At 55.1% G+C, this 14,082-nt stretch overlaps 1 protein-coding gene across 2 annotated transcripts in view; it reads left to right on the top strand.

Annotated features, from left to right (window-relative positions):
* The window catches only part of CACNA1H (calcium voltage-gated channel subunit alpha1 H), a 151,408-nt gene that overhangs the window by 71,870 nt on the left and 65,456 nt on the right, over nucleotides 1–14,082 (top strand). For both annotated transcript variants that reach the window (XM_063414045.1, XM_063414046.1), the window contains exon 11: nucleotides 2,074–2,489. In XM_063414045.1, the coding sequence (XP_063270115.1) occupies nucleotides 2,074–2,489 (416 nt within the window). The remainder of the gene's footprint in view (nucleotides 1–2,073; nucleotides 2,490–14,082) is intronic.

The raw sequence follows: 14,082 nt of genomic DNA, 5'->3' as shown, positions 1-14,082 counted from the left end.
TGGAGGTGGGTGAGCTCCGAGCTCCAGGGCTCCGAGCCAGGAGCAGCCTCTGCTTTTAGCCTGGGCTCCCCAAAACTGAGCCAAGTGGTCACCATCAGACAGGGACCACGTGCATGTGGCACTTGGGGGTTAATAAGTGCTGGGTTCATGGACTTGGTGAGCTTAGAGGTTTTTTCCATGGTTCTGTGAGAGGGGAAAATTGTCCCTTAGCCTTACACCCCTGAATCTCAAGGAATTGGTGCCTAAAAGGAATTTTGTGGGAAGGATCCCATGCTCCCAGGAGTGTGCTCATGCTGGAGGTTTTTCCTGCCTTAATATCTGGCTCTTAAAAATAAGGAGACTGAGAATAACGTTCCTAAATACGAGGAAACTTGAGGATTGGATTCTTAAATATGAGGAAATAAAATCTGGGTGGCGCTCCACCCAAATCATCCCAGTTACTCTCGTCCCTGTCCTTCCATTCCCTGGCTCCAGGACAACCAGCATTTCTCCTCACACCACAAAACTCGTGTTTGATTTTAAACCCCCTGTTTTAAAATCCACCTGAGCTTTATTAGAGGCTGAAGGAGACTGAGGGGACTCAGTGACTCTCCGAGCTGTGATCCGTGGTCTGCAGCCACCTTGGGTCCCTTCTCCCTCTCCCTCCTCATTAGGAACTAAGTGGCAGCCGTGGCTAAGTTGGGTGGAACAGCTGGATAGAGCTCAGAGAGCGTTAGTGATGGGAGCCTGCTCAGGGATAATCAGGAATAATGGAAAGGGAGGGATGGGTCGGTCACTCGTCCCTCAGCCCAGGACACAAAATGAGAGCCACAGTCTGTGGAGGGAATAGAGGGTGGGAAAAGGGACCAAGAGGGGAAAATGAGGTAAAACCAGAGCAGCTTGGGAGGAGAGATGGATGGAGGGCTTTTTTAGGGTCTGGAGAATAACTCCTGTGAGGAGCAGTTGTGGGGGCTCAGCCTGGAGAAAAGGAGGCTTGGGGGGACCTTGTGGCTCTGCACAACTCCCTGACAGGAGGGGACAGCCCGGGGTGGGGAGGGCTCTGCTCCCAGGGAATAACAGGACAATGGGGAGTGACCTCACGTTGGCATATGGTGACTCTTAGTGGCTCGCGGTGGCTCTTGGTGCATGGTGGCTTTTGGTGCACAAGGTCTCCTGACACATGGTGGCTCTTGGTGGATTTTGGCTGCTCACGGTGGCTTTTGGTGCACGAGATGGCTCTCGGTGGCTCTCGGTGGTGGCTCTCAGTGGCTCGTGGCACACAGTGGCTCTCCGTGGTGGCTCTTGGTGGTGTCTCTCAATGACTCTCGGTGCATGGTGGCTCTCAGTGGCACACAGTGACTCTCAGTGTGTGGTGGCTCTCAGCAGTGGCCTTTGGTGGCTATCGGTGGCTCTCAGTGCATGGTGGCTCTCAGCTGTGTTCCGCGGTGCCTCTTGGTGTCCCATGGTGTCTCTTGGTGTGTGGTGGCTCTCAGCAGTGTCCCTCTGTATCCCATGGTGTCCCATGGTGTCCCTCTGTGTCTCTCAGTGTGTGGTGTCCCTCGGTGTCCCTCGGTGTCCCATGGTGTCCCTTGGTGCCCCTCAGTGCGTGCTGTCCCTCTGTGTCCCTCGGTGACCCGTGGTGTCCCTCGTTGTCCCATGGTGTCCCTCGTTGTCCCATGGTGTCCCTCGTTGTCCCATGGTGTGTGCTGCCCCTCGCTGCCCCTCGCTGTCCCCCACTGTCCCCTGCTGTCCCTCGGTGTTTGCTGCCCCTCGCTGTCCCTCCGTGTCCCCCGCTGTCACTCGGTGTGTGCTGTCCCTCTGTGTCCCTTGGTGTCCCATGGTGTCCCTCGTTGTCCCATGGTGTGTGCTGCCCCTCACTGCCCCTCGCTGCCCCTCGTTGTCCCCCGCTGTCCCTCGTTGTCCCCCGCTGTCCCTCCGTGTCCCTTGCTGTCCCTCAGTGTTTGCTGCCCCTCGCTGTCCCCCACTGTCCCTCGTTGTCCCCCGCTGTCCCTCCGTGTCCCTTGCTGTCCCTCAGTGTTTGCTGTCCCCCGCTGTCCCCCGGTGCCCCGGCGCTGACGCTGCCGTGTCCCGCAGGTCTCCGCCGCACGCCCAGCGGGCTGTCGGGGCTGAGCGGTGCCGGGGCGCTGCCGGGCCCGCGGCTCAGCTGCGAGCTGCACGAGTGCCCCTTCTGCGCCAGCCTGCCCGACGAGCCCGACGCGGCCCCCAGCGCCTCCGACAGCGACGCCGACTCCGACAGCAACGGCGTCTACGAGTTCACGCAGGACCTGCGGCACGGCGACCGCCGCGACCAGCTGCAGCAGCAGCAGCAGCAGCGGGGCAGGAGGAGGAGGAGGAAGAAGAAGGCCAAGGAGAGGAACAAGGTGATGAAGCTGTGGAAGGCGTTCGGCGCCAAACTCAAGAGGATCGTGGAGAGCAAATACTTCAACCGCGGGATCATGATCGCCATCCTCATCAACACCCTCAGCATGGGCATCGAGTACCACGAGCAGGTCAGCGGCCTCGGCGGTCGGGGGGTGCTGGAGGGGTGGCTGCAGTGGTTTCATGTTCACCAATTTCTGTTTCCTGAATTATGTGCAGTGGTTTGAGTGCCTACGAGAATTATTTGCTCTTTTTCTGCTGTGAGATGGGATTGAGAGAAAAGCAAAGCGGGCTCAAAACTTAAAAGGGGGCAGACAGGTATAAAGTGATGTTGGGAGGATTTTCGTTGTTGGGAGTGGGGCTGAAGATGATCCGTGAGGAGGTGTGGGACACCTGGGGTGTGCAGAGCTGAAATGTGTGTGTTGGACATGTGTGCTCAGAGCCTGGCTGCTCGTTGGCTGGGAGTTATTGATAGAAAAAGGAATTTTTCGTGGTGGAAATACCTTTGGTCTGAGGCTGTGCTGGAGATAACCCAGGCAGAAATTTCCTCTTTGATCTGGATCTTCAAATGAGACTTAAACTACCAGGCGATACCAAAAGCAACAAAGAAAAAGAAATTACTGTGTCTCTGAAGGCTCCAGACCCTTTAATTTGCTCTCACAGGGTGTGAGTAGGATTTTATTGAAGTGTTTGGAGGGAGGGAAGAGGAATGGGGCCGTTCTTCCCGGAGTTGGGATGGCAGGACACGGAGCTGGAGAGGCTGTGCCGTGGGAGAGGGAGCTGAAAGGAACAAAGGAACATCCCCAGTTGGTCACCCTGGCAAAGTTCTGTTCTCCCGGGCCTTTCTTGCTTGGAAAACTCGGGGATTTTCCACTCTTCTCTCGAGGTGTGCTCGGGAATTTCTCGTGCCGCCTCCGGGATGCGTTTCCCGCACCTGACACAACGAGGCCGGGATCTGTTTTTCTGGGATCAAAGGCATCCAGTGCTCCACCAAAACCTTCCCTGCGGGGTCACGACCAGGTCAGGGTTATTTTTAAAGCTTCTCCTCCTCTCTTCCATGGCCTGTCCGTTTGGGAATGAGGAGCAGAGGCAGCATAATCCACCCAAAGGCAGGACAAAAAGCTCTGCAGCTCCTTCTCCATCATTTCCCAGGATTAAGCACTGCTCAGGACCATGACAAGCAGCCCTCTGGAGTGCTGTTATTTCATTTTCTCTCCATTTCTGCGCTTTAACACCCCCTATTTTAGGCTAAGACTTATTTTCTTTCCAAAAAAAAAAAACCAAACCCCAGGACTCAGCTAAAACAACCTCAGCCATGCAACGACAAATCAGAATTACAGCAGAGTGTCCAAATCCAGCAGGGATTGAGCTGTCCCTGTCAGCTCCCTGTCGAATCCTGCTTTGCTGTTCCACAAGAAGTTCTAAAATTGGGAATAAACCACCTTGGCAGTGGCTCCTGAATAGGCCATTCATCCCTCATTTCTGCATGGCTACTCCTTTGTCAGGCGGATACAGCTTTGTCAGCCCCTGGATTTTGCCGTGATGGGAGCTGGGGGAAAACCTGAGGCAGGCAGCAGGGAGAAAATGCAGGGATCACACGGAGTGTGTCCCCAATCAGCCCCGGAAAGGCGAACTGGGATAATTACAGCCTTGCTGCTAACAAAGGAGGGCTGTAGCTGGCTGGCTTTTATTGGATTCCACCTTGTAAAAGCTTGGCTTTAGGGCATCTCAAAGCCAATGGCAATAAAGTTTCCGAAGCTTTTTTGGCTGCGGAGCGTCGGATCCCTGCCAGCTCTGCTCGCAGGCACTGCCCAATAAAAAGGGAGGAATTTGGAAGTGAAACCTGGAAAAGTTCTTGCACGTGCCTGGGGCAGCGGGATAATGAGGCTGGAGTGTCAGAGGAGTTGGTGACACCTCACCCAAGCCCTCTGTCCCAAATCCAATGGGAAATGGCTCAGGGCTCCCAGGCTGGGCACAGGAATCTGTGGGCAAAGGGGGGGGATTTGGGAGCCCCCGGGGTGAGAATTGGCTGCGAGGCTCGAGGTGGGGCTGGCTGGTGTGGGGAGCAGGAGGAGCTGTCAGGGCAAAGCCCCAGCGAGGTGTTGGGGAGGAGGGGAGGGAGGACGGCTCCGTTTGGGATCAGAATTTTCTGGATGCTGCCCAGAATATTCCAGGTGGGAAGGTCTGAGCCTCTCCAGGCTGTGACCAGCTGTGGGTGTTGCTGTTGTCTTCTCCCTCCTCCCAAATCCAGAGGCCATTCCCCAAGTGAAAAGGATTTTGGAGCTGCTCTGCGGCTCTCCTGGGTTTTCCTTGCTCCCATGTTAGTCCAAGGGCAGTTTTTAGGGAATCCAGGGAAGCCTGTGCTCTGTGCTTGCTGGTGGCAGCCTGGGGAGGGCTCTGCTGGGCCCTGAATCCCTGCAAAACACAACCACACAATCCTGGAATGGTCTGGAATTCTAAAGTTCATCCAGTCCCAGCACTGTGCCCTGGGCAGGGACACCTTCCACCGTCCCAGGCTGCTCCAAGCCCCGTCCAGCTCGGCCTTGGACACTTCCAGGGATGGGACATCCACAACTTTCCTGGGAAACCTGTCCCACCAACACTTCCCACCCTTTATTCAGAGTGAGAGAGCTTCAGCAGCTTCTCTGCTCTTGACTTGGAGCACTTCTTTCAGGCCATTCTGGTTGTATCAAACAAACCAGAGCAGCAGCCCCAGGGAAGCCCATCCCAAACCTCATTGTCCATAGGGAAATGCCCAATCCCTTTGATAAAATTTATTCATGGCTTCTTGCCTTTTTTTTTTTTCTTTTTTTTTCCCCAACTCCTCCACAGTCACCAGTGGCTTTGCAGATAGACGGACACAGAAAGTGGATTTTTATTGGAGCTGCTCAGGGCCAAAGCATCGCCCTGTGTGTGTGGGAAGGGTGAGGGGAGGGAGAGGAGCAGGGCTGGCCCTGCTGCTGTGGCTGCTCCCATCCCGGGACGAGGCAGAGCTGTGCAGAGAAGTCTCACGGAGCCCTCTTGAGGCAGTGGAGCATCACTGTCCGGATCCTGTGGATGAGGGAATCGTGGGTGGAAGGTGCCAGGCTGGAGGAAACCCCCCCCCCCCCGGGCTCCTGGGACTTTTCTGCATCTCAGAACATCCTGAGTTAGGAGGGACTCACAGGGATCACCCTGCACAGACACCCCAAAACCGCACCCCGGGCATCCCTGGGAGGGGTGTCCAAACACCCCCGGAGCTCTGGCAGCCCTGGGGCACTGCCCAGCACCCTCTGGGGAAGAACCTTTCCCTGAAATCCAACCTAACCCTCCCGTGAGACAACTCCATCCCATTCCCTGCAACCCATCCCTGCCCCAGGGAGCAGAGATGGGGAGGAGCTGAGGCTGCCACAGCCCCGGGTGCTGCCTCCAGGCAAAGAGAGCCCTGTCCATATCCAAGGCCTCTCAGGACTTTGGTCTGTGTTTTTATGGGAATGTGAAATTCCCACCTGGCTGCTCTGGGCTAAAAGGCAGCACCCCCTGTAGTGCACGGAGCTTGGGTGGAGTCATGGAATCATGGAATGGTTTGGGTTGGAAAGGACTTGAAACATCAACATCATCATCATCATCATCATCATTATCATCATCATCTCATCCCCCCCAGCCACAGGCAGGGACACCTGGCACTGTCCCAGGCTGCTCCAAGCCCTGTCCAGCCTGGCCTTGGACACTTCCAGGGATGGAGCAGCCACAGCTCCTCTGGGGATCTGTGTCAGGGCCTCCCCACCCTCCTAGGGGAGAATCTCTTCCTGACACGAATTCCAAACCCTTGTTCCAATCCCTGTCATTCCCTCGAGGGGATCCAGTCCCCTGCCTGCCGGGGACAGCTCCTGGGGGAGGTGAGGACATGCCAGAAGTGCTTTGCAGATCTTTCCTCACGGCAGCACAGTCCCTTGGTGGCAGGAAGGGTTTCCTTGGCATTCCAGGAGTTAGGAGAGTCAGATCCTGCCCAGCACATCCGCAGGGTTCAGAGCCAGCCCCACCTGGTCCGTGGCTGGGAATTCAGAGCTTCCAGGGCGCTGTTCATTAGCAGCAGCACAGCTTGGATTTCAGAAGTTCATTGCCCGCTGTGGAGTCTCTGGGTGGGTTTCTTTCCCCCTCTTGTGCTGTATTAATTAATTAATTAATCAATTAATCAGTTTATTGATTTATTGATTTATTAATTCGTCCATCCCCAGCACTCCCAGAGACGAGGAGAGCCAAGTGCAAAGAGGGAGGCGATCCTTGCATTAATCTTCCAGGCGCTTTCAGAACATTGGATGAGTTTTGTTCTGCATTTCATTGCAGCTGACAACTCTCCAGAGAGGAGCTGAGAATGTGCCACGGCACTGCAGCACTGAGCAGGGGACAGGGCGCTCCAAAGGCATCAATCCCCCTTTGGGATGGAGGGCTGGGATACCGGCACAGGGATCCTATCCCAGGGCGTTCCCAAAATTCCGATCCCATTTTCTGCTCCCAGAGTCGGTGTCACTGAGTGCCCCGAGGTAGAACTGCTGCTCCTCCAGCCTGCCTGGGTTTCCAGCTCCGTGGTTATCCAGGGGAAGGGCAGAGCCCCTCATTTCCCGGGAGAGCTGCTGGAGTTATCCCCACAGAGGGAAACGATCCACGAGCCCCCCACTCGGCTTCCCAGAAGAATTTGCTGAAGGAGCTGTTGATACTCGTAATGATCCCACATAAAAGGCTCCATTTACATCAAATGGCACTAGGAACGTTGTTTTATATTCTCTCCTCAGCAGAGAAGTACAAATTAGTATTTGTTCCGAGCTATTGCTGTTCAAAGAGCTTTTAATTGCTTTTCTGATCCCTCATCCATGGCGTGTTTCGTTGGGAGCAGCTGCCTTTGGAGCAGCTTGGAGCTGACCTTGAGGGGCACCCAGTGGTCCGTGGCTTGTCAGAGTGAGAGGAGTGTTAGTTTTGAGTGGAGCATTTTATTATTCTGGAGTAAAAGTCATTCTGTGTGATTGAAGGTAGCGCTCGCTTCAGCAGTGACGTCCTGTTTTAGCGTTTGCCAATTTTGGCTTGAAAAATTGGTTTGGCATGGAAAGCTCAGCACTCACTCCGAAAGCAGAGCAGAATTTTTCAGCAGTGTTTGAAGCAAATTGCTGAAATTCCTTTTGAGTTGTGAGTCAATAAAATATTACCCTGAGCTGAGATTCGCGCTTTCAGCTGGCAAAAATTGTTCTGTCCTCCAGATTTTTGCAGGATCCAATTTTAAGGACTCACACGCTGGCAGGATTTGAGGAAAACTGATTCCCCCAGCCCAGCCTGGGATGTGAGAATTCAGCCCAGGGTGTTTGTGGTTGTTGTGTAAATGGTGTGAGGCTCATCCTGCCCTCAGCAGCTTCGGGGTTTGTGTTTGGGCTGTGCCAGCTGCATTCCAAGCTCTCCCTCCCCTGCTCCTTCTCCAAGGTCCCAGCAGTGAGAGGACAGCTCTCCCCAAGTGAAAAACACATCAGTGACAGAAATCCGGCTTTTTCCACCACTTATGGATAACCTGAGCTCTGTCTCCACCTCAGGGAAGGGCTTTTCCTTGGGGACTTTGGGAAGAAAGGGATGTTTTCCATCTTTTGTGCCCCAGGGTGGTTTTATTGCACATCCAGGCCCTCTTTCTGTCAGGTCAGCACCAGCTTGGGGATCCCCCCTGATCAGAGCCAGCAGCAGCTCCCGTGAGGAGATTTCCACGTGGAAGGTGTCATTCCCCCCTCAGAGGGAATCAGGGATCAGAGGTAGGATAGCTGGAAATGCTGGCAGGGAAAATCCAGGTGTCCTGGCTCGGTGTTGGATCACTGTCACAGCTAAACCACACGGAGCCCCCTCTCTCCCCCTCTTCTCCAATTTAAGGGCTCCTCCCCTGCTCTGTTTTCCTTCTCTTGGTATATTTTTTTTTACTATATAAGGGAAAGAGATCCCAGAGGTCCTTCCATTCCTGGGGCTCGGAGCAGACAGGAGCAGCACCTCAGCAGGGCAGGGCTGAGCTCACAGCTCCCCCCAGTGCAGAGGCAGAGCAGTGGGGTCTGGCTTCCTCTGGAAGTGCTCACTGGCTGTGGGAATATCCCGATATTCCTCTGGAAGTGCTCACTGGCTGTGGGAATATCCCGATATTCCCTGTGGAAATGCAGGCACGTTCCCCACTCCTGCAGTGGTTGCTTCCCCTCGCTCATGCCATCATGTTCTCCCTGCTCAGGGATTGGGATGCAAACCCCAGGCAGGGACAGTGACAGCTTTCCAGGGATGTGCTCAGCCCCACAGCGTGCAGGGCACCCCCAGATGTGTTTTATTCCCATCTGGATCCATCCCCAGATCCCACTCAAACCCCTCTCCCAGCGCCCGGGGTGGCCCTGGCTGGGTTGTTTGAGTTTCAGCTGGCAGGTGAAATAAACCCAGCGGGATCCAGTGCCCAGGAGGGCAGAGCTCTCCAGGACTGCAGCTGCATCCCCTCAGGAATGGGTGTAAATCCCAGCCAGTCCCTCCTGCTGGGACAGTGGCTCTGGAGTGCTCCGGGCAGGGTTGTGCAGAGGGACACGGGGGTGAAGCGGCTCCCACAGGCACAGAGAGGGGTTTTGGTGAGTCTGGGCCTTCTGCTGCTGGACAAATCCCTGATTTTCACCTGGGGCTGGGTTTGGGAGCTGTCTGCGTTTGGAAAGACAGGTGTCTGCCAGGGAAAAGCCAGAGCTTCCCTTGGAATGGAGAATGTAAACCCCCCCTCCCTCTGAATTATTATCATTTTGAAATTAAGGGGCTTTCAGGCACAGATGTGGGAATAGGAATAACAGTTCTTTACTAGGAATATTAAAATGCTGTAGTAGAAAAAAATCTAGCAAACAAAAAAGGAAAACACTGACAGAGTGAGAATAAACCTGGCACCCTGTTGGTCAGAGTGTTGGGAGCAGCCCATCCCAGCCCTCCTGCAGTGACAGATGTGGCTCTGTTGGAGCAGAGATGATCCTGGAGCAGGGGCAGTTTCCTCTGAAGGTGCAGTGGGGTGAGATGGGTCTGTTCTTCCTCTGGGAATGCAGAGCACACAGGCTGTGCTGGGCTCTGAATGCCAGGGTTTATCCAGGTGGGAATGCAGAGCACACAGGCTGTGCTGGGCTCTGAATGCCAGGGTTTATCCAGGTGGGAATGCAGAGCACACAGGCTGTGCTGGGCTCTGAATCCCAGGGTTTATCCAGGTGGGAATGCAGAGCACACAGGCTGTGCTGGGCTCTGAATGCCAGGGTTTATCCAGGTGGGAATGCAGTGCACACAGGCTGTGCTGGGCTCTGAATGCCAGGGTTTATCCAGGTGGGAATGCAGAGCACACAGGCTGTGCTGGGCTCTGAATCCCAGGGTTTATCCAGGTGGGAATGCAGAGCACACAGGCTGTGCTGGGCTCTGAATGCCAGGGTTTATCCATTGGGAATGCAGAGCACACAGGCTGTGCTGGGCTCTGAATCCCAGGGTTTATCCAGGTGGGAATGCTGGGCTCCTCCCCTGGGTGCAGCATCTCCCATGGATGATGGAATTGGATCAGCCCTGCAGGGAGCCTGGATGGCCCCTGGACAGCAGAGATCCCCTGGAGGAGGCTGGGTCCTGGAAGGGATAAAGAGCCCTGCCCCAGCTGGGTTTAACAGCTGCCCATGGACAGAAGAGATCCTCCCCAGAGTTATGAGGAACGGGTCATGGAAGAGATAAAGAAAAACCTCCTCCCCAGTGGGTTTCAAGAGATGGCAATAGAACACATCTTGGCGGGGCAGGGACAAAGGACAAGCTCCAGGAACAGCTCCGGGGGCCAGCTGTGATCAGGGACCCCAGAGGGGTCACAGTGCCCCGGCCAGGTCCCTCCAGCAGCCCCCGCACGTGGCAGGAGCTCCCATCCTCACAGGAGCCTCCAGGAAAAGCAGGGACAAAGGCAGGGAGAGCAGAGGGAACTGTGAAAGGCTGAGGCAGGAAGACTTTGGTGGTTTGGGTTACCACAGGAGGGGTGGAGCTGCTGGAGCAGCAGCATCACCATCAGCTGAGGATTGTTCCTGCATCCAGCCTTTGTTTCCTGGGATTTTTTCATTCCCTGAGACAAGGATTGCAATGTGCTCAGTGCCAGTCGGATGTGTCAGGTGGGATTTTTAGGAATTATTTCCTCACTGGGACAGTGGTTAAACACTGGAAGGGCTGCCCAGGGCAGTGGTGGGGTCACCATCCCTGGAAATGCTGGAGAAATCAGTGGATGTGGCATTTCATGATGTGGGCTGGGGGTGTTTGGATGATCTTGGGAGTCTTTTCCCATTTTAGTGGCTTTGGGTTATGGCAGGCAATGATAAAACTGGGAGATTGCACCTCTAAAGCAGATTGAACAGGGAATAACCTTGTGAAGGCATGGAAAACCAGCCAGGTGTGGGTTAGGGATGCTCAAGGTGCCAGTGCAGCTCCCTCCCCTGGGCACCCAAACTGCTCCATTCCCCACTGCTGCCAACCCAGCCGTGCATTTTCCTCAGGTTTTCTCCAGGATCCTCCACCCAGGACTTCCCAGGATTATGGATGAAGTTGGAAATGTCACCCTGAGAGCTCCTCCTGGGGTCTGCCTTCCGAGGTGGGGATGCTTTCCTAAGAGTGGGGCAGGAGGCTGATGTGAGAGGAGCAAGGCTCTTGGAAATGAGGGAGGTTTGGCATCCCTGCTCGCATTCTTTTCGAGCTCTATTTTTGTTTGCACTGTCTGGTTTACAGCCCTAAAGACAGCCTGACTCCCAATTTGGGAAAAACGCTGTGCACAGGCCTCGCAGCATCAGTGGCAGAGCTTTTTTGGGGTGGGGAGGATGGGCCAGGGGACCACATTCCCAGGAGTTTCCTCTCCTGCCTGATCCCTGTGCAGATTCACATCTCTTCCCTCCCCGTCCTTGTCTTCTCCTTGTCAGGCAAATCTGAAAGTTGTGACTGTAGTAAAAAAGAGAAGGCAACATCCAAAAAAAAAAGAAAAACAGTTAATTTTATATACTCCAGAGGGAATTGGCTTTGCTGCAGACAGATGGATCCTGTAATTCCCTGTCTCTCGACATGACTATACAAGGATTGGTCCCAGTTCCCTGGGATTGGGGTGGGATGGGAGGCCAGAGGGTGCTGGCAGCTCCCAGGACTGCACCTGGAGCACAAATCCCCGGCTCTCTCTTGTTCCCCAGGGACACCAGGCAGGAATTTCCCAGCCCTGAGCCACCTTAAATCCAATCAATAAACGAGAATAAATCAAACCACGGGGAGAGGGCAGGATATAGGAGATAATCAGCATTTTCCTTTCATTCCTGGAGGGTTCGGGGGCAAAACCTCCACCCTGAGGGCATCGTTTGTCCGGGTCACTGCTGCTGGGAGGACAGGGAGTTGAAAGTCGTTTGTGGAAATGATTTTGAGGCAGAGAGGCCAGGAACAGCGTGGGTTGCTGGGCAATTATCTGCTCAGCAGTGACCTGTGCTGCTGCAGAGCCCTCCCCGGTGCTGAAGGCTCCGGGAGCTGCCAGGAGCAGGGATCAGCATCGCAGGTGGCTCTGGGGCAGAGCTCCTGGTGTGCTGCCCGTGCCAGAAACCCCAGCCCGTGGCAGAAACCCCAGCCCGTGGCAGAAACCCCAGCCTGTGACAGAAACCCCAGCCCGTGGCAGAAACCCCAGCCCGTGGCAGAAACCCCAGCCCGTGGCAGAAACCCCAGCCCGTGGCAGAAACCCCAGCCCGTGGCAGAAACCCCAGCCCGAGCCAGAAACCCCAGCCCGAGCCAGAAACCCCAGCCTGAGGCAGAAACCCCAGCCCGTGGCAGAAACCCCAGCCCGAGCCAGAAACCCCAGCCTGAGCCTCTGGAAGCATCAGAGCCAGAGGTGGTGAGGGGAGCAACTCACAACCCCCCAAACACTTGTGTAAGATATCCAAAGCAGCATTCCCATGTCTCTGCTTCTCCCCCTGGCTGTGCCCCCCGTTCCGGGCTGGATTTCCATCCCTGCCTTCCCCAGGCTCCCAGACACCCCCAGAGCAGCAGGAATCTCTCCCTGGCTGCAGCAGGGGGACTTTGGTGGCTGGGGGATGTTCCCCAGCTCCTTCTTTTCCCAAGAGCAGCTTTTCCCTGTTCCCGAGGCTGAGCTGAGCCTGGTGATGGACAGGCAGGCTCAGACTCCCAGACAGGTAATGAGGGAAGCAAACCGTGCATGGATTTTCCCCACCCGACTTGCACAAGTCCTTTTGTATTTCAGAAATTATTTTAAAGCCGTGGATTTCCTCCCACTCCTTTTTTTTTTTTTTTTTCTTTTTTTTTCCCCTCCCCTCCTCCTTGCTCGTCAGGGTGTAACAGCACAGGGTTTCATCCACATTTGATTTTTTAAACTCTGACAGGAAACCTGAGTGCTGGATTTATGGCTGCAGCTGTCACTCCTCTGCAAACAGGCAGGGAAATGAAGGTTAACAAGTTTGGGCTCGGGGGAGAGCTTGTAAAACAGCCCTGCAGAAGGCTTTGTGTCATCACAGCCTCCTGAAGAACAGATCTTCTCCGAGGTTCTCCAGCCCAGGGTTATTCATCATCATCTGCAGTGAGTGTTTTCCTAATTGTACGTCTACCTCGAAACCTCAGACTGAATTCTTCTCCCTGGTTTGATACAGAGGGAAAATTTAGCCTGGGGAGCCTGAGGGATGCTTAAAAAAATCCAGGTGGCCCTGGGCAGGGTTGCTGCAGCCGTGTGTTCAAATCCCAGGGGTGGGCGCTCACCAGGAGGCAGAGGATGCTCCAGAATGTTCTGCTGTGCTCTCCAGATGTCCCAGTTGCTGTGGCTGAAGGCAGGGATGTTCTGCCTGTCCCCCAGGCTGCCCAGTGTCCCCTGCCACACTGGCACTGTCCCCTCGTGTCCCCTCACTCCTGGGGCTGAAATGTGAAGTCCTGGCTGGGCGATCCTAAGGGAGGTTGGATAAAATAAGGCAAAATCGCTTTGACTTTTGTTTGAACGAGGAATTTGGCCTGGAAAGTATCAACTGTGCTCGGAAATGGTGTTCTCGGAGCAGAAGGAGCTGTTGGAACACGTGGCTGTGTGTCTTTAGGGTCACTGCACTCTGGTTCAGGCTCCGTATGGCTCAAGGGGGTTGTGTCAACAGGATGGGAAGTCTTGGCCGTGTCCATGGACTTTTCCGTGCCTCAGCCAGCCTGGAGAAGAGGAGGATGAGGGGAAACTCCTCGGGATCTGCAGCTCCTGGGACCAGGGAATGGTTGGATCTATGCCAGGGCAGGTTTAGGTTGGATTTTAGGGAGAGGTTCTTCCCCCAGAGGGTGCTGGGCTCTGCCCCAGAGCTCCAGGAGTCTTTGGACACCGCTCCAGGGATGCCCAGGGTGGGATTGTTGGGGGTCTGTGCTGGCTGATCCCCGTGGATCCTTTCCAGTCAGGACGTTCTGTGACTCCACAGTTCTGTGAGTGCAGCCAGACCCTGCTCCTGGGCAGGTCCCGTTCCCTCCTCACTCCTCTCTCCCAGCCCTTCCTGCTCTCCCACGGTTCTGCCGTGCCCGGTTCTGCCCCCCAAAGGTGTTTTTAGCATCTCCCTGGAAACCACCTCGGGGTTGTGGAGTGCAGGGCTTGGATTTGGAAAGGAACTCGAGGAATGCTTCAGTGGGATCAGGGTTGGGGCTGCCGGCCGGGCAGGAGTCGGTCCAGCCAGAAAAGTTGGGAAGGGAAGCAGTGGAAGCTCTCAAAAGGCAGAG

The sequence above is a fragment of the Prinia subflava genome, chromosome 17 (assembly GCF_021018805.1).
Source record: "Prinia subflava isolate CZ2003 ecotype Zambia chromosome 17, Cam_Psub_1.2, whole genome shotgun sequence".
In the NCBI taxonomy this organism is placed as follows: Eukaryota; Metazoa; Chordata; class Aves; order Passeriformes; family Cisticolidae; genus Prinia; species Prinia subflava.
This window is presented reverse-complemented; position numbering and strand designations above follow the sequence as displayed.